This window comes from Passer domesticus, chromosome 22, assembly GCF_036417665.1.
Source record: "Passer domesticus isolate bPasDom1 chromosome 22, bPasDom1.hap1, whole genome shotgun sequence".
NCBI classification, from domain to species: domain Eukaryota; kingdom Metazoa; phylum Chordata; class Aves; order Passeriformes; family Passeridae; genus Passer; species Passer domesticus.
The window spans coordinates 3488376-3506854 of record NC_087495.1 but is presented as its reverse complement, the minus strand read 5'-3'; the positions used below and the strand labels follow the sequence as shown (position 1 = coordinate 3506854).

Genomic DNA, 18479 nt, shown 5'->3' with positions numbered 1-18479 from the left:
TCCTCACCCTGTGCAGCATCACAATATTCTGACAGTGTAAATCCTCACATTTGCCTCCCTCCCTCCCTCCTCCCTCCCCCTCCAGACTGCTGCTATCGGATCTGTGATGATATGTGATCTCCTGGATACAATCAGGCACACACACAAGTACCAGGCACTCCTGCTCAGCTGAGCAAAATGTCTTTCTCCTGAAGTGGTGCTCATCACAGCCTCCAGATCCTTGACGATGTTGCCATGCTTTCCTTCCTGCCTCCTGCCTTTTGCTGGCTTTGCCTGCCTGCTTTTCCTGCCTGGGGGTCATCTTTGCCCTGCTGTTTGTAGCTGTATGGACTACCACACCATAGACTGCCGGGATCAAGGACTCCCAAGTGTTCCCAATCCCTTCCCATTGGATGTACGGAAACTTCTTATAGCTGATAACAACATTCAGGCAATACCAGCTGACTTCTTTATATTTTATGGAGATCTAGTCTATTTGGACTTCAGGAATAACTCCCTCACCTCTTTAGAAGAGGGCACTTTTAGCAGTTCTACCAAACTGGTGTATTTAGACTTAAGCTACAACAATTTAACGCAGCTCGATGCTGGGATATTCAAATCAGCAGAGAAACTGATAAAACTGAGCCTCGGAAACAACAACCTGGTGGATGTGGACGAGGCTGCTTTTGAGAACCTGGACCAGCTCCAAGTGTTAGAATTGAATGACAATAACTTACAGAGCCTGAACGTGGCAGCCCTGGAAGCGCTGCCCTCCCTGCGGACCATCCGCCTGGAGGGCAACCCCTGGGTGTGTGACTGTGACTTTGCCAACCTCTTCAGCTGGATCCAGGACAATGCATCCAAGCTCCAGAAAGGTAAAGCTCCGTGGCTCTCAGTGCAGTCTGTGTGTCTGTGTGTGCCTGGGAGGGCAGGATGGTTCCTGCTCCCATTGTCTGTGTGCCTGCAGTTTGTCAGGCTGTAATTGCATGCTTTCAACAAACCAGCCCCTTAAATTCATGTCGGCTTCTTTTAGCAGCAGGTCCTCCTCCCACTTAAGAAATAAAATTTAAAAATTAAGCCCTAATAATTTTGATTTATAGACTAAACTTGCCTAGGCAGTGAAAGAGCCTTTTCAAATTCATTCAGCCCTGGTTCTCTTCCAGACTTCATTTTCTCTCTGGTAAATATATTTTCTACAATAAGCCCTTTGAGCAGCTAAATATTCTGTGCCAGCTCCTTAGGAGAACTGTTTTTCCTCTCATTTTACTGATCAGTTATGCAGCTGCTACAAAAGAGTTAAATCCCCATTTTATGCAACTGTGATCATCAGCCCCTTCCTGGAAGTATTTAGTTGTGATGCTCTGTGTTTGAAACACTTCAGCATCTCAATTTGGGCTCTATTCATTGAAAAAACACTGCTTCCAATATGAGAAATAAATTGAAGTGGCTTTAGAACCCCTCAAAATGCAAGATATCTAATCCTGGTATTTGAGCCAGTCATTTTTAGAAAGGCACAGTAGGGAAAAATAAAAGTGTTAAGACTGGCATGTCTAGGGAATCCAGACTCTTACTCCACATGTCCCACCAGACCCCAAAGCCTCTCTTAATCCAGCTTTAGCAGGAGATCATCTCACAGTTCATGTCTCCCAACAAGCACCAGGGCACAAACTCCTGCCACCAAGCAGCACCAGCTGCTCCCAAAGGCAGAGCAGGGAAGGAGCAGGGAAACTTTGGGAGGGCCCCAGAGGGGACAATTTCCACAATCCCAGGATGCTCCAAGCCCCATCCAACCTGGCCTTGGACATTTCCAGGGATCCAGGGGCAGCCACAGCTTCTCTGGGCACCCTGTGCCACCTGCCCACCCTCACAGGAAGGATTTTTTCCTCATGTCCCTTCTGAACCTGCTCCCTGTCAGTTTGAAGCTGTTCTCCTGTGACCTGGCACTCCAGGCTCAGGCTCTGCAGTCATTATTTCAAGTTCTTCCCGTGCTTGTGACCTTGGGTAACACCTTTCTAGTGCACTCATCTACGTTGCCCTAAATATTCCCAGCTGTAGGTCAGCGGTTTTAAGGAAGAAGTGATTTGAGGAAAAAATGTTGGGATTTTTTTTCCTCTCTCTGTCAGTGAAACCTTGATCTGGATTCTTTCTATTATCCCACCTTTCCTCATGGTTTAGCTTAAGTTTGTTCAATTTGAATCAAGTATTTGCCTGTCTCTAATGTTAACATGAGTTCACACAGCAGTTCACTTTCTCCAGGCTTCCACTGAAATTCCAGGCTGCTCCCCTCGATCCTGACTGAGATCCTGATCTGTCCAGTTTGAGTCCGTCCCACCTCTTTCTCTGCTGCCCCCTCAGTGTTTTAAACTGTCTGAACTTTTATCTGGGCATCTCAAGTGAGTGAGCTTTCCCAGAGCACTCCCAGTTTTCCAGTCTTCCCATCCCAGAGATGCTTCCCCACAGCTTTTCCCCTCATCCATAGTTGTGTTTTGGCCAAATAGCTGAGAAATTACTAGTTTATCCAGTCTTCTAAACTTTAACTAAGGTTTGGTTTGGGAAGGTAAAGAGGGAAGGAACAAATATTCAAGTGGTTGATTTGTCCAGAGCTGTCCTGCAAGGATTTGGATTTGCTGCCTGGAGTGAGCACCCTGCTCTCTTTGCACCCAGCCATGCCAGGCAGAGATGTGCAAGGATGCAGAAAAGCATCAGGGCTTCTTGTGAGCTGCTGCCACAAAACCACTCACTGTCTCCTTTAATACAGCCCCAAAACATTCTTCACAAAGGTGACTGCAAAACTAACCCCTAAAAGGAAAACTGCCTCAATGACTTTTTGAAATACATGGCCACAGTTGCATGCCTTGCACAACAACTTTTGGAAAGCCAGAGTTAAATTATTAGAATTAGGATTTGATAGCATTTTACACCCCGTTTCCAGTTTTTAATGATGTCACAACATACTTCCCATGAGGAACTGATGGAATTAGTGTTGCTGGTCTGGTTATACTTATCCAAGCCCACGCTTGTCTGGCCTTTCCTGGAACAGTGGGAAGGGCAGCTCAATAAACCCTGAGCATTCAGACTCCCTGGCTGCTCCTGGGAGTTCTGTAAGGCTGGGATAAAGGATTCTTGCAGCAAACACAGCAGGAGAAGTAGGGCAGCAGTATTTCTGTCTGGAAATACAGGAGGAAAGACAGGGATGCATTTCCAGGGCCCAAGAAAATATCTTGGCTTCTTCTGCTTTGGAATTGTGCAGCAGCTCAGGAGTTTGTGGTGCACTGGGAGAAGGACATTTGCAGACAGATTTGGGCTCTGGGCATTCCTTTAGGTTCCTCACCTTGAATTGTGAAAAATGCCAATCACTTGTTTTTTTAAATTTTAAAAGTTTAATAGTAATAAAATGGTTGTAAAAAGAGTAATATAATTAGAGAAATAAAAATTTGAACAATTAGGATTGGGACAATATGAGACAATAAAAACAAAGAGTTGGGACAGTCCAGGTACCTCTTTGTGGGCAAAATAAGCCCAGAAAAGGACCCACATTAACAGAGGATTAACCCTTAAAAGCAATAGCCTGTTGCATATTCATACAGCTCATCCATGATGCATAAACTCCATTCAAAGAAAGGATTCTGTCTGGTCAGTGCTGACTTCTTCCTCTGAATCCTAACAGCATCTTCAGGGCTGAGTGAGGTGGGAAGAAGTTAGTTTTGTCTGATAAGAGAGCAATAAATTCTCTTTCTCTGAAAGATTTAGGTGTCCTGTGGCTGCTCTCTGGTGCGAGTACCTCATTCCTTTCTTTAAAAAAATATCCCACATACATAGTTTGTTTTAACTACAAAAGTTACGTTTTAACTACCAAACTACATTTCCCATACTATTAAAATGTTAATACAGCACGTAATCAATACAACATAGTACATATAGTAAATAATCTGTGTAGAGCCATATAACATGCACTTTTCACAGAATGACACCTGGAGTAGGAGGATGTGCCTGCCTGAGGGAAGCCCCTCAGCAGCTGAACCATTCCCCAAGCCCAGACCCTGCTCCACCTCCACTGCAGCACTGCAGGGAGCTCAGCAGCCCCAGCTGCCCTTGGCTTTTCCAAAGGAAACACCAAGCTGATTCAAAAGGGGCAGTTTTGTCCCTGTGAACTGAAATCTGGATAATTGATCCTGAAGCTCCGTCCCTCTGTAATTAAGGTTTCTGGAGGACTCGGTGGCAGGAACAAAAGCTGTGCTTCAACTCATTAGTTTTGCAGGAGGCTCCATTTTCCTGCTGGCACAGTACCAGAAATGGCTTGTAAAGTTCTGACTTCTGCTGACCTGCCTGCCCAGCTGGAAAAGGCTGCACAGGCTCTGCCCAGCTGAGCTGCCTCTGCTCATCCAACCTGTTGCTTGACACAAACAGCTGGGGTTTCAATAATTTTACAGATTTCAGCATTTATTCATCTAGCCTAAATTTTAAATAAATTATATTAGATGTAAAAAATTATATATAACATTATATATATTATAATAAATCATATTTAATTTAAATGCCTTAACTGGCATTAGGTGAATACCCTCCCTAGATGATACCCTCATCCTGGCAAATTTTTAGGCAGACTTATTAAAAAACAGCACTAAAATTTTGTGATTAAAGCTAGCACTTTAAAATAGCAAACACTTTTTTTTTTTACCATAAAGAGATATTAAATCCAGCATTTTCTTCTTGCTGCGAAACAAAACTACAATTTCCCCCTCTGATTTAGTTAGTAATTGATTAAAAACTAATTAGTGAGCACAGTACAAAGAAGGCAAAGGAACTGTGAAGAACAGTGGAATGGTGATAAGTGGAAAATATAGAAAAGTTCTTTTCCCTGGAGAAGACAAAGTGTTTGCTGCTGGTCACAATGGTTAAGTACAACACTTAGAAAGATTTTCTGTGGAAGGATGTTTGGTTGTGTAGGCATTTATTACATCTGAATGGTGGAAATAGTACATATTGATGCCTTCAGATCAGCAGGAGAATGGATATTAAGAATTTGGGATTTTTTTTTTAAAGTAGAGGAGTTGCTGTAAGATCTTTATCCCTAAAAAGACAAGTATGAGAACTTTCATAGAAGGTTTTACTCCATGGGGCCATGAAAACTCATAGAACAAAAAAATACCTTGAAAGAACAAATGCCTAAGTTGGTCTACAAAAATAAACTCAGCAACTTTTCCTATTGGCCAGGCTTCTGCTTTCAGAGCTTGCTGTTCATCACATTTATCTTGGCTAAAATTGCCCTTTTCTTTATTTCCTCATCTTTAATGTAGTCCTTTTAGTAATGCTGTTTGAAACTCAGGGCTCAGCCAGCACAAGATTGTCACTGGTGCAAATGACAGACCAGAGGGTTATGAACCTTCCCTTTCAGCGTTTAAACACAAAGGGCTTTGATGGAATAAATTTTTGCTGAAACTTCTTGTTTAAAATTAGTGCAAAAGACATTTCTTGAGTCCCTCTGAGGATCCCATCAGGATGAAGGGACTGGATTCAGATAAATGCCTGTAGCAAAGCAACACAAGTAATCTGCAGTGGCTACATTGAAGGGCTTTGCTGACATTCCTGTTGCTGATTTTTATTTTCTGTGAACATGCTTTGGGCAGCTGGGCCTGCGACCTTGTTTGCTAATGACTAATGCATGTTTAACATACTTTTAATTAGCACTTAAGTATTCCTTGGAGTGTGACTGTAGTGTCTCCTTTCAGTCATCTTGCCCTTGTTTTGTTTTTTACTTCCTTTCTTCCCCTTATGTTTGGGAAGTTATATACAGTTTCTGGGATTAGTAAATTTATTTGTTTAGTTATTTAAGTTCCCCAATACCCATTGCCGGAAATAAAAATTTTGTTGCTCTCTATAAAAACAGTATTAGAAAGACTTTTAGCAAAGGTTTAGACTGAGCATTTTTCTGGGTAACCTTTGCACATTTCTATTTCCAGGAAGATTTTAAAAACTTGTTCAGAAGTGGCCAGAGACAGAACTCCAAATAGATTTGTGCTGTGATAAATAAAATAGGTGTTCTGAGTGTCTGAAATTGAAGTACCCACAGTTGAGGTGAGGTCTGGTGCTCAGGGCTCATTTGATCAACTGTTGCTCCATTTTGGAAAGCTGTGGGTGGGGGCTACAAACTTCTGAGATATGCCAAGAGGGTTGTAGTGTCAGTACTGACACAGAAGCTGTTTAGCTACCTGAAAGGCTTCTGCAGTTTTCAAGACCTCTTTGGAATGGATGGAGAAGTAAATTCTGGCAAAGGGGCAAATTTCCAGATAAGGCAAAAGACCTGGGGAGGAGGATGGCAGGTAGAGTAGGTAGGAAAAAAACCAAGAGCAGGTGACAGTGAGGCTGTAAGCAGGAAATTCAGACTGAATTCAGTCCTAAAAGTCAGATTCAGAAGTGAATCATAAAATATAATCCTTGAGGCTGGAAAGGACCCCTAAGGCCATCGGGTCCCAGCTGTGCCCGATGCCCACCTTGTCCCCAACTCAGTAAGTGCCACCTCCAGCCCCTCCTTGTGCACCTCCAGGGATGGGCACTCCAACCCTCCCTGGGCAGTGCCAAGGCCTGAGCACCCTTTCCATGCAGAAATTCCTCCTGATGTCCACCCTGAGCCTGCCCTGGCCCAGCCTGAGCTGTTCCCTCTCCTCCTGTCCCTGTTCCCTGGAGCACAGCCCGACCCCCCGGCTGTCCCCTCCTGGCAGGAGCTGTGCAGAGCCACAAGGTCCCCTCTGAGCCTCCTTTTCTCCAGGCTGAGCCCCTTCCCAGCTCCCTCAGGAGTTACCCTCCAGACCCTTCTAGACCCAGGAGCAAGGAATGATTTTTCTAAGCTTGCTCAGACATTCCGTGCCATGAGGTTACCATCTCTTGCTTCTTGGCTCCTTCTGTGATCCCATTCCAATCTGAGATCTACTGCATAACTTATTCTACAAATTAAACAACCTCTCATTTCACTATTCCAGTCTTTTAATGAGTATACAGAAAATGTTGAATATTTTCTTCAAAACAAAGCATCATAATGACACGAGAAGACAGGTTTTGTTTAACAGTTCAACCAGCAGCCAGCAAGGAAACTGAGAGTTCTACAAGTCCTCTTGCCTTATCAGTCTTTATTAGCACTTATTTGCTCATCTGCTGTGGAGAGAAGGCTCCTTAACTCCATGTACCAATATAGAACCTGAGTGAGCTGCAGCTAGCAAGGACAGGCTGTTCTGTCCATTGCAACCATCAGCTCTCCCCCAGTATCATGCACATGCTCCCACTCTACCAGGACAGAACAGAAGATCTGTGTGTCTGGAAAGGCATTCAAAGCCCTAAGACATTTCACACATTCAGCAGCTTTTTATCCTGCTCAAGCAGAAACGCCTCACAGAAATTATATTCCTTAACAAGCACATCAAATCTGTTTCTATATATACATATATAAATATATAATTTGATCTCCCAGACATTTTCAGTAAAATGATCTGACTGCCACTGGCTTTTCACTCTGTTTCTTCCATCCTAAGGTTATTTGGAGTACTTCCATCTTTCACAGATTTGAAGAAGTGAGGACAGCACTTGCAGATGTGAACACCTAATGTTGAACTTCGTGTTTAGACATTGAGAAAAACTGCTAAGTACCCTCCAAAGCTGTTCTGCAAATCTTTAGGGCACTTGGCCATAAAAGTTTTATTTAGGGATCTAAATCTAGGCTTCAAGTTTTTTAAGCTTTACTGTTCTGATGGCTCAAGGCTATTTTCAATGAAATCTCATCTCACTTCAGAGGCAATGCCTCTCTCATTGCTTATTAATACATCTAATACATTTGTGACAGTGTTTAAGGAGACTAAGGCAAACCATAGCTGGGAGCAAAATACCACACAAGAAACAACATGCCACATTTAAACATTTCAAATCTGTGTCAACTGCATTCAGCAACACGAGGGAACAGCTAAATCCCACCCAAAAGGGCAAATGCCAATTTTACCCTAAAATAAAAAGCCTATTGTTGTGCTGTTATATTTACTGTATCCATAGTAGTGAACATGTGTGCATGCAGCTCATTGAAACATTTATGGTTTCAGATGTTTCTGTGGATGTATTTCCATACACCCCATGTCCCAGTGTGCCTTTGCATTATCTCACCCTGCTGTCCACTGCTAAATGGCAGGAAGCTCTTTGTCCTGGTACCTGCTTTTTGTGAACTCTAAAAGACCCCAAAAGTATTGTGGCTCCTTCTATTTTTTTTAAATTTCTTTTTTTTTTAACACAGCATCCAAAATTATAGCTGGGCAACCTCTGTCTGCTAACAGACAGACCATAACATTGAAATGATAATGAATTCCAGAAGTTCTACAGTCAAAAATATGTTTAGCATAGGGATTAGAGATAAGCAGAGACAGAAAGACACAAGGAGTCCTTCAAAAAGGGTCAAGTGGACCTGGAGAAAGTGATGCCCTTGATGTCTGTAGCTGGAGGAGTATGAGCCAAAACTCAGAGTGCAGCAGGGCAGCAGTCAATACACCCAGGGAAAAGCCCTGGCCCAGCCAGGAGCAGGAGTGTCCATGGTTTAAAAACTCCTGAGCACAGGAACCTGGGGGAAACATGGCTGGGTCATGGCTGCAAAGTCCAGCAGGGTTCAGATGAAGCAGGGCCTCTGGGTTTTGTGGGGGTTTTGAGATGGTGAGATCAGTGCAGTTACAGCTTTGGGGCATTACAGCATTGTTTGTCTCTTTTCAGTAATTTGCAAGGAAATTATTCATTATTTGCATGCAGACTGGTTTGGGCTGCTTCCATTTTCTAGGAGGTTCAGTTATACAGGGAAAGATTTCAGCCTGGGCATAGTCCTGAACAGAAAAGTGGTTTTTTAGGATCTAGCAGCAGCCTAATTGCCTGTGATTTATTGGCAGGGTTTAAGTGCTAGACTTGGTGGAGTTGCACTGTTCTGATATAAGGTGTTCAAAGTCATCTTGTTCTGACACCTATTTGGGAATTTCATTGAAATAACTCTACCTGGAACCCTCCTGCATCACTTCTTTATGAACACACTTTTTTTTTCCTTCTTTTTAAAAACTCACCTCTCCTTTTACCATTGTGATTCTGGAATTCCAGCATTTTCACACTCCCCATGTTACTTAGACAATCTATTCCTCAGGGTACATACCTGTATTTCCGTCCTTATTTTCCCAGAGCTGAGACAAGCCTGTGCAGAATCCAGCACCTGTGCCTTGCCTGGCACCTCAAAGCAATCAGCACCAGTGCAATGCATCTGCTCCTTTTGATGACATAGCAGAAGGATGCAGGGTGTGTGACATTGTCCTTGGGACAGCTGGAGTCATTACAGATAATGGGATGGCCCTGACCAAAATAACCCAAGCTGTGTATTTATAGCACACTCACACTTGTTATTTCATTTACAGTTTTGTTTGGGATGAAGAAGCCACTCCTTGAATATGATGTGGGAGCAATGAGGTGGATATATATAACTGTCATCAAAGGCTCTCTTGCTGCAGCCAAGCACTAAATACCAAGCTGCTTTGAGATGCCCTTTACAAGAATCCCGACTGGTCTTTTAAAAGTATACATTCTATAGAATAAATATTTTAAAAAATACAGGAAACCCCACAAACAAAGGATAAAAATTAATACCATTGAAGTAAAAGTGTGAGAAAGCAGAGCTCTAAGGTTAAATGTTACCTCCTGTCCTCGAGAGGTTGTGTGTGGGGACAGGGATTTGATTGAGCCAGTCTAGATGCAACAGAGCCACACAAAGGAAAAACCTACACCCCATTATTCATACTGATCACCTTCTAGAAACCATTCTGTAGCTCATTGTTCATGCAGAGGGTGTTTAATGCCCTGGAATCACTTCCTGCCCAAGGAAAGAACAAAGATGGATCTATTGCTGGCACTGATGGAGCAGGACACGAGGGGTACAGAGCATCAGGACTCCTCTGCCACAAGAACAACCTACTTGTAAATAATGCAAAGCCAGGGCTGTGTCTGTGGAAGGAAGCAGATGAAATGGGTTTGTCCATTTCTCATCTTGAGCAAGTCTGTTTTCTGCAAGTGGTGGTATTTTCAGGTGAAGAGTTGGAAGCTCTGGTGCAACAACCACTGCATCAGCTTTGGAAGGAGAAATTCCTTGTGCCACCAGAGACAGAACTGCTGCTCTTACTGTTGACTGTTCCAAATGAACAGGTTGTTCCAAATTCAAAAGCTTCTGTTTGGCTGTGCTGGGTTTTTCAACAGTGTCACGACTCAGTGAAGAGAAACATCCACGCAACAGAACTGACCAACATTCCCTTCCCTCATCACTGCCCTACAATCCCTTCCCTCAGTCACTGCCCTGTGCTTCCACCCAGCTCTGCAGTCTGCCCTGGCTGCTCCAGCACAGCTTTGGAGGCTGCCTGTGTGTGGGTAGGAGAGCTCAGCTCTCTCCTGTCTTTTGGAAGAGGTGGGGCACACAAAGTGTGGCTGAAGCTCCCCAGTGAGCCCCCAGCCCTGCCCCCAGTCTGTGGGGCTGTATTTCATCTGTTGGCATCTGTTATTCCAAAAACTAACAATTCTCTAAAAACTCGAGGCCACAGAAGCCTGTTGGGCTGCCACAGAATAAAGCAAGCAGCAAATTCCATCTTATCTCTTTGGTTTGAGAACATGACCTAGATTCCAGTACCCATGGCTACATGGAGAGGAGCATCTTTATTTCTCCTTATTGTATAATGAGTCTCAAAATCCTCACAGTACACTGATTCTCATACCAAGGAATACCCTCCAAGTGCCTTGGTGTGCTGCAGATCCTTTGCTGTTTGCATTCTGTGTGTTTTGAAGCAAAGTGAAAGCATCAGGGAAAGAGGAATAGAGCTCACAGTGCACAGGGTCAGCTCTGATCCACGGCAGAGGGAATGATCCATGCTGCTGGGAATGAAGGAGGGAGCTCCTTTCCATGTCTGGGATCCTGGGCAAATGTTACCATGGCAAGTTTTCTCTCAAGCCAAGGGCTGCAGCATGTAGAAATGCTCAGGACAAGAGTTTTCTTTTGGAGTGTTCTTTGCTCTCTTTATTTTTTAATATATTCTCTTTTTATTTCCTCCCTTATCCAGATCTGATATTCCATCCCATCACTCCAGCACAGAAATATTTTAAATGCTGCCAGTTGAGAATTTCTGTTTCAGCTGGACTGAAATTGTAAAAGGTAGAGTTGCTTATGGTCACCTGTGCCCTTTTTTTTTTGAGGAGCTTGACTCAGATGCTCTGAAAACAGCAGTTCTCAGGAGGTCTCAACCTGTGTAAGACTGATTTCTTTTACAGAAAGACAGTTGTAAAAAAAAAAAAAAAACCTTGGGTTTTTTTGTGCTTGCTACAAGTGAAATGGAATTTGTGTAGGTGCTGTATTCACTTGGTACAGGTTTCCCTGCCAAATTGCTGCAGTGATCTTTTCATATTAGCAAGGAATTTCCTCTTCAAATGAATTTGCAATATGTTGCACTCATGCAACTGCTTTGATTACTGTCAGAATTATATTTATTTACTGAAAAATAATTAAAGAATACTATACTAAACTATACTAAACTACACTAAAGAATACAGAAAGTATACAGACAGAATGCTAAAAGATACAATGAAAACTCGTGACTCTTTCCACTGTCCAACACAGCTTAGCCCTCATGGGCCAATGAGTCAAAAGAATTCATGTGAAACCAATGAAACAACCACCTGTTGGTAAACAATGTCCAAACCACATTCCAAAGCAGCTAAACACAGGAGAAGCAAATCAGATAATTATTGTTTTCATTTTTCTCTGAGGCTTCTCAGCTTCCCAGAGAAAAAATCCTGGGCAAAGGGATTTTTCAGAAAATATGACAGCAACAGGTCAGAATTCCAGAAGTCTCAGAGGATGTTTGAAACCATGCAGCTGCTTTCTCTTCCAGGTCAGTTCCTATGACAGGAGGTTTCACAGATCTCAGAGCAAGTTGTGCACAGTAAAGGCAGGGCAACCCCGACGTGTGAGAGAAATGAAGCAGCTGACTCCATGGATATCAGAAGACTAATAATTACTTTATTATACTGTGTTATTATATACTATATTACACTACATCTAAACTGAATCTGCACAAGCACCCAACTCATCTCCACTGCACAGCATCTCATGACTGTCAGCTGACAGTCCTGACACACACACACCTGGATTTAACTGGTCAGTGAATCAAAACACTCACATCCAAATACAATTACCAATTCCCCTCAGGTAAACAACCTTCCACAATGCATTCTACTTGTCCACAACAAGAGGAGCAGCAATTGAGATAAGAATTGTTTTTTCTTTCTCTGATTTTCAGGGAACGTGAAACCCAGAAATATTCTTGGGAAATTGTGCCTTGCTTTTCTCTGTGAAGAGGAGCAGCAATTCAGATAAGAATTACTTTTCTTCCTCTGAAGTTCAGAGAATACGAATCCCAGAAATATCCTTGGGAAATTGTGCCTTTCTCTTCTCTGTGAAGAGAAGTGTGGCCACAGTTGTGTTTGTTCCCATTTGCTGTGCACGGCCAGGGCACGCCAGGCTCAGGAACACCAAAATCAAAGCAGCCTGGATTTGGGCAGCAGTGTGCCTGCTGAGCCTTGGCCAGGCTCTACTGGCACTGCTGGGCAGCTCTCGGGACATTCCCAGTCAGAGCAGCAGGAGAAAGAGGGAAATAAAATAAATGGAGGAAAACCACAGAACTTCAGGCAAACACGACAGATACAGGATGGCTTTTAGGGATGAAAATGTAATACAGTTGTCAACACAAGGTCAAGTAGGTCAGGGTGATAATTGGTTCCACAGTGGAATTAACTAAAACTCCTCAAATCAGCACAACAGCTGGGCTGGGCTGGATCCAGACTATCAGTCAGGGGAGCCTGGGTTTAACAGTAAAACATCACATGCCACACTTATCCAGCCACGGGAAAGCTGTGATTCACAAATGCAGAGGGAATCTTATCATCACCATTCCTTGTTTAAAGTGACATCATGGTTCTGTGGCAGGCCTGTGGGATGGAAATGCCATGTTCTCTGTGTGCAAGCAGCAAGGCAGAGCCCAAACCAGAGAGAACACCCCAGGATCAGCAGCAGAGAGGAACTGGATCAAGTAACTCAGCAGCAGATCTCGAGTCATTAACACACAATTCTTGCATTTCCCCTTTATGTTCATACACACAATTCTTGCATTTCCTCTTCACATTCATGTCCTTAATAGTGAGACAAACGCTGCCTTGCCAGCAGCTCTACAGACTTTATTCACTTCAGTATGGGCTCCATTCGAGCCCTGGAAATCCCTCTCCTGATGTCCTCCATGAAGAGGGATCTGGGCACATGCAGTGAACTGTGTGCTTTTACAATCCAGGATCCAGCTGTATTCTCACCCCTTCTTAAATCTGGGGTTTTTGCTTTGACTACAAAGAACCCAGCTCTTGGCATTCTCCAGTAATGCAGGGAGGAACAATATCTGTCAGCCTGCATGGCCTCAGGGCAGACAGAGAGAAAAGGAGAAGCAGGTCACAGACAAACAAGCATCCATTAAACCCAAACTCTTGTTTGACCAGAAAATAAAAAACAACTCTGGTTTGGAACTACATGGAAAAAAGTAATGTAGAAGGGTGTGGAAGGAACTTCAGTATCCCTCTTACCCTGTTTTGGAGTCACTTCGTGTTCAGATGGAGTAGCTGGGAATTGCTTTCAGGTCTCCAGGTTTAGATGTATCCAGGGTTCAACATTCACTTTTTTAATTCCTCCAAATCATGGTTCAAGATCACACCTGATCCCTGGAAGGCTGCAGATGAAATAATTTAATTTCCAGGAGCTGCTCAAAGGGACTATGTAATGGCTTTTGGATAGTGATAGGTTTTGTTCCATTTTTCCCTGAATATTGTACAATTTCGTAAACCTGGAATTAACCCTAAAACTTTTCTTCAGCCATTCAATCTCTGACCCAGAACAAGAGAAGAACTCATCAATATTCTGCTCATTTATTTCCCTTTCCCCTTCCTTGCAGGTCTCCATGAAATCCAGTGTTCCCTGCCCGTGGAGAACAGGAGGATCTTTCTGAACGAGTTATCTGAGGTCAGCTTCAGTGAATGCAAATTCAGTTTGTCATTGACAGACCTTTTCATCATCATCTTCTCTGGAGTCGCCGTGTCCATCGCTGCGATTCTCTCCAGCTTCTTCCTGGCCACCCTGGTGCACTGCTTCCAAAGGTGTGCTCCCAGCAAGGACGATGATGAAGATGAAGATGACTGTGAGGACTGAACTCAGTCGAAATCCTTAAGTTTCCTGGGTTTATCAGTTACCAGATCATCAGCCAAAGTCAATGAGTGAAAAAAAAAGTAGAGTGAAAGCTTTAGACATGACTTAAGCTCACAATGTGTAAGGATCTCCTCTAGCCACTGCTGGTCACAAGCAGGAATGGCAGACCTGGGACTGTCACCTCTTCTTGCACATGTACCCTGCTGCAATCACACCAGGTTGATTTCCATGGTCCTTAACCAAACACTGCATTTAAGCTTGAAGATTGAAGGGAAAAGGGGAGAAAAGCCAAAAAAAAGTTCCAGTGTTTTAAAAGATGAGTTTCCAGACTGTCCTGATGAAATGCAGGTTTCATAAGTGCTTGAAGCTTGTTCTAGATACACTTTGAAAATGACTGGATGAATGGACCTATTTCAGGTTGAAAATACAGAAGAAATTCAAAATAGTATCCTTCCTAGATCTAAGTACTGGGAGATTCTATTAAAACTCACACAAAATGCAATTAAAGTGATTCCTAGAATTGCAGAAAGCATGAGAGGAAGGTTGGCATTTTCCCCCTACAAAAGCTCTCCAGAAACATTCATCCTCCATTTAATGACAGCAATTGCAGGCACCATTCAGCAAAAAAAAAAATTATTTCTGTAAGTGAATATGATTCTGGATCTGAGTCATCCACTGCAGATGCCTGGCACTTCTTTGGTCATGGCACAAATACTAAATTTAACATCCTTTTGCAATTTTAGATGCAGTGAAGTAAAGGATTTCCCTCCCCGTAAGGCTCGGCACCAGTAACTGTTGCAGCATCCAGTCCATTTAGCTATTTTAAAGCACTAAGGGCTATATTCTGCTCCTGGTTATACTGGAATAACCCAAATGAGATGAAGACCATGATCCAAATTGGCAACTGTATAAACAAAAGTGAAATCTGGCCCAACATATTTCTGACTGTATTATAGATTTGTCAAAACTTGAGCTCTTCTATATGATGGTAGATATTTTTGTTAAAATTTAAAAAGACATTTATTACAAGAGATTTTTGGAATAGTGCTGGACAGCTTTTTAGGATAAGTATATTTTTAAAATATTTGAAATGGAAATATTTTTTTAAAGCTCTGTGTATTTAAATTGTTATCTAGAATAGCTGTGAGGGCTTAAATTAATGAACAACATAGTAATAAGCAAGCTAAGGACTGTATGCTATTATAAAGTAATTAGAGCTGATAAAAAGTAGCATTTGTTTAACTACTGTAAATGCTATTATTTCTTTTGAAAAGCACTCTTTGTTCAAAATACTGCCTTGCTCAGTGGGAGGGAGTGGCTGGGGTGCCAGAGTCCAGCCTTCCTCAGCATCCTGGGGATCCCAGCCAGCAGGGATCAGCTGGAAAACCTTCAGTGAACCACAGTCTGTCCGTGCCTCAGCTACCTACAGCGTGACCACCACACCAGCCCTGATCCCCTGAAGAGCTTTGGGGCTGCAGGGGCAGAGCTGTGCCCCAGGGCTGTCCTGGGATCTGCCCTGTCTGTCTGTCCTGGGGGCTGTCCTGGGATCTGCCCTGTCTGTCTGTTTTGGGATCTGCCCTGTCCAGCTGTCCTGGGGACTGTCCTGTCCACCTGTCCTTGGGATCTGCCCTGTCCATCTGTCCTGGGGGCTGTCCGTGGGGTCTGCCCTGTCTGGCTGTCCCTGGGACCTGCCCTGTCCAGCTGTCCTGTGATCAGCCCTGTCCGACTGTCCTGTCCAGATCCTGGGGATCTGCCCTGTCCAGCTGTCCTGGGGACTGTCTATGGGATCAGCCCTGTCTGTCTGTCCTGGGATCAGCCCTGTCCATCTGTCCTGGGATCAGCCCTGTCCGTCTGTCCTGGGGCAGTGGGGCTGCCCTGGCAGCTCTGCAGTTGCTCCCTGGGCTGACAGGGCTCACTCTGGGTGTGCCCCACGCGGAGGTCACAGCCAGCAGGAAAGAGTTTCAGCTCATTCAATGCACTCACTGCTTGCATTGGTGGGATTATTACTTCTGAAAACAACACTGAGACAGAATTAAGCAGGAGAGTGAGAGGCTATTCTGTATCAATACTGTCTTATTCTGATACAATTCCTTCAAGAAAAATGAAATGACATGATTTTCACTGTGTAGTGCCATGATTATTAACAACACAAATATATTTATAATTTCAACCTGGGTTTTGATGTTTATTTGCATGTGGGAATGAAAAAGGACAAAACCTGTGCCTGATTCACCTTTTCTAAGGGAGGTTTTTTGGTTGGAAACACATGTTGCCAGTGCAGCTCCTCAGCCACCTACCTTCCCCACAAATACGGATCTGTTATCAACAGTTTTATATTTAGAGCCGTGCAAATTGTTCAGTCATGGAGCAGGAAACTGGGTCACACTTATTATGGACTCAAAACTCACAACCCCTTAGCAAAATGATTTGTCCTACTAAACTTCCCAGGAGTGGATGTTTCAGCAAACATCTGCCCTGCCCTTGGTAATGAATTCATGGCTTTGTGTCATCAGCCTGGAAGGCTCAGGAATTTTGCACAGGTCATGTCTCAAACTCTGCTGTTTTGACTGGGCTCTGCTCTCACTTGCAGGTTCACCCTACTGCGGTGGAAATGTAAATTTGTTTATAGTTTGTAGCTTTTTGCTGAACCCAACACAAAGCCCTGCGAGCTCTGGTTCTGTTTGGGACGTGGCACCCCCCGAGCAGTGAGGAGCACACCAAGCTGACACCCACACAACGCAGCACAAGCTGGAGAGCAGGGCTTGGCAAAGCTTGATTTGGGAAGCTGCTATTCTGGATACTCCATCACACCAAAGTGATTCTGCAATGTAGGCTTTTTCTGGATCAGAAACTTTAATGATATTTTTAAATTCTGTTTTTCCCTATAAGTAATGTACATTTCAGAACTATTGAACACCTCCAGTTAGTAATATTGATTCATTGTAAGCACTAGCAGTGGCCAACTATTATTATTGATATTACATAATTCTAATTGCTAGTAAGTGAGACAGAACTTGGATTTAGTTCTAAGCGGGATTTTTCTAATTTTACAGAATCTTGAGAGCAAAACACTGTCCTGCTGGAATATTGCCAGAACTAGTGATCACCATAATGATCCCCTGCAAAACTTTGAAAGCCAGTTTTATTATCAACAGATGTACTGGACTTGCAGTCTTAGCTCCACAAAGGTGTAACACAGGGCTAATCCCTATTGTGTTTGCAGAGTGCCCTGGTGAAGGAAGGAATGATGAATCTGACTCCGTGTTCTCAGAAGGCTAATTTATTATTTCATAATACTATAGTATATTAAAAAATACTATACTATACTAAAGAATACAGAAAGGATACTTACTGAATGCTAAAAAGATAACAATGAAACTTGTGACTCTCTCCAGAGTCCCGACACAGCTTGACCCTGATTGGCCAAAGAGCCAAAACAACTCACAGCAGAATGCAATGAAACAGTCACCTGTGGGTGAACAATCCCCAAACACATTCCACATGACCCCAACACAGGAGAAGCAAATGAGATAAGAATTGTTTTCCTTTTCTCTGGGGCTTCTCAGCTTCCCAGGAGAAAAATCCTGGGCAAAGGGATTTTTTCAGAGAATGTGAATGCCACAAATCCCCTCTCCAGTTTTGGGGAGTGTTCCTGTGCAGGGATATTTCCATGGCTGGGATGTGATCAGCCTGCACTCCCTGCTCAGGCTGCAGTGACCCACATTAGGATCAGAGCAGTTACAGTGGTGCCAAGTGAGAGCTGAATTTAGCTTCCCTTCACTCAAGCAGCACTGCCTGTAGGTGATTAGAAATGTACTGTGCAAAGTCCTTCATTTACAATTTCCCTTCTAAAATAGCTTCACTTTCATGGTGCTCTCTCTCACAGAAGCAAGCAGACATTTTACCTGCTTCAAGGGGAAGGAAAGACACTCTGCATGACCCAAATAAAGCCTTGCAGGCTCCAGGAGCCAGGAAGCAGCTGCCACATTGCCTGCAGATACGTCTCCTTGATGAAATGCTCGAGCTTGGTATGTGTGAGGATCCAAAACCTGGGCAAAAAGGCAAATCTGCATGATGTCATTGAGACAGTCTGACTTTTAGAAGTGTGCACACGGGTTTTAAAAAGCCCTAATCCACAAAATATTAAGATAAAGATCAGCTAAAACAACTGTCCAAACCCAGCATTTCATCCCCAGTGAACCATCATCTTCCTGAGGCAGCT

General features: G+C 43.4%; 1 protein-coding gene across 1 annotated transcript; it reads left to right on the top strand.

The window, feature by feature from the left end:
- The first annotated feature begins 86 nt into the window (after positions 1 to 86).
- On the top strand, positions 87 to 14397 carry LRRC38 (leucine rich repeat containing 38). The gene is made up of 2 exons (XM_064397010.1): positions 87 to 854; positions 14007 to 14397. The coding sequence occupies exons 1-2, from the start codon at positions 227 to 229 to the stop codon at positions 14258 to 14260; spliced, it is 882 nt and encodes a 293-aa protein (XP_064253080.1). The 5' UTR covers positions 87 to 226; the 3' UTR covers positions 14261 to 14397.
- Positions 14398 to 18479: the final 4082 nt, after the last annotated feature.

What these genes read in the sequence shown, in the direction of transcription:
- LRRC38 (XM_064397010.1), top strand. Translation starts at nt 227, where the DNA reads ATGTTGCCATGCTTTCCTTCCTGCCTCCTGCCTTTTGCTGGCTTTGCC. An exon ending in TGCATCCAAGCTCCAGAAAG is followed by an intron (nt 855 to 14,006) that starts GTAAAGCTCCGT and finishes CCTTCCTTGCAG; the next exon opens with GTCTCCATGAAATCCAGTGT.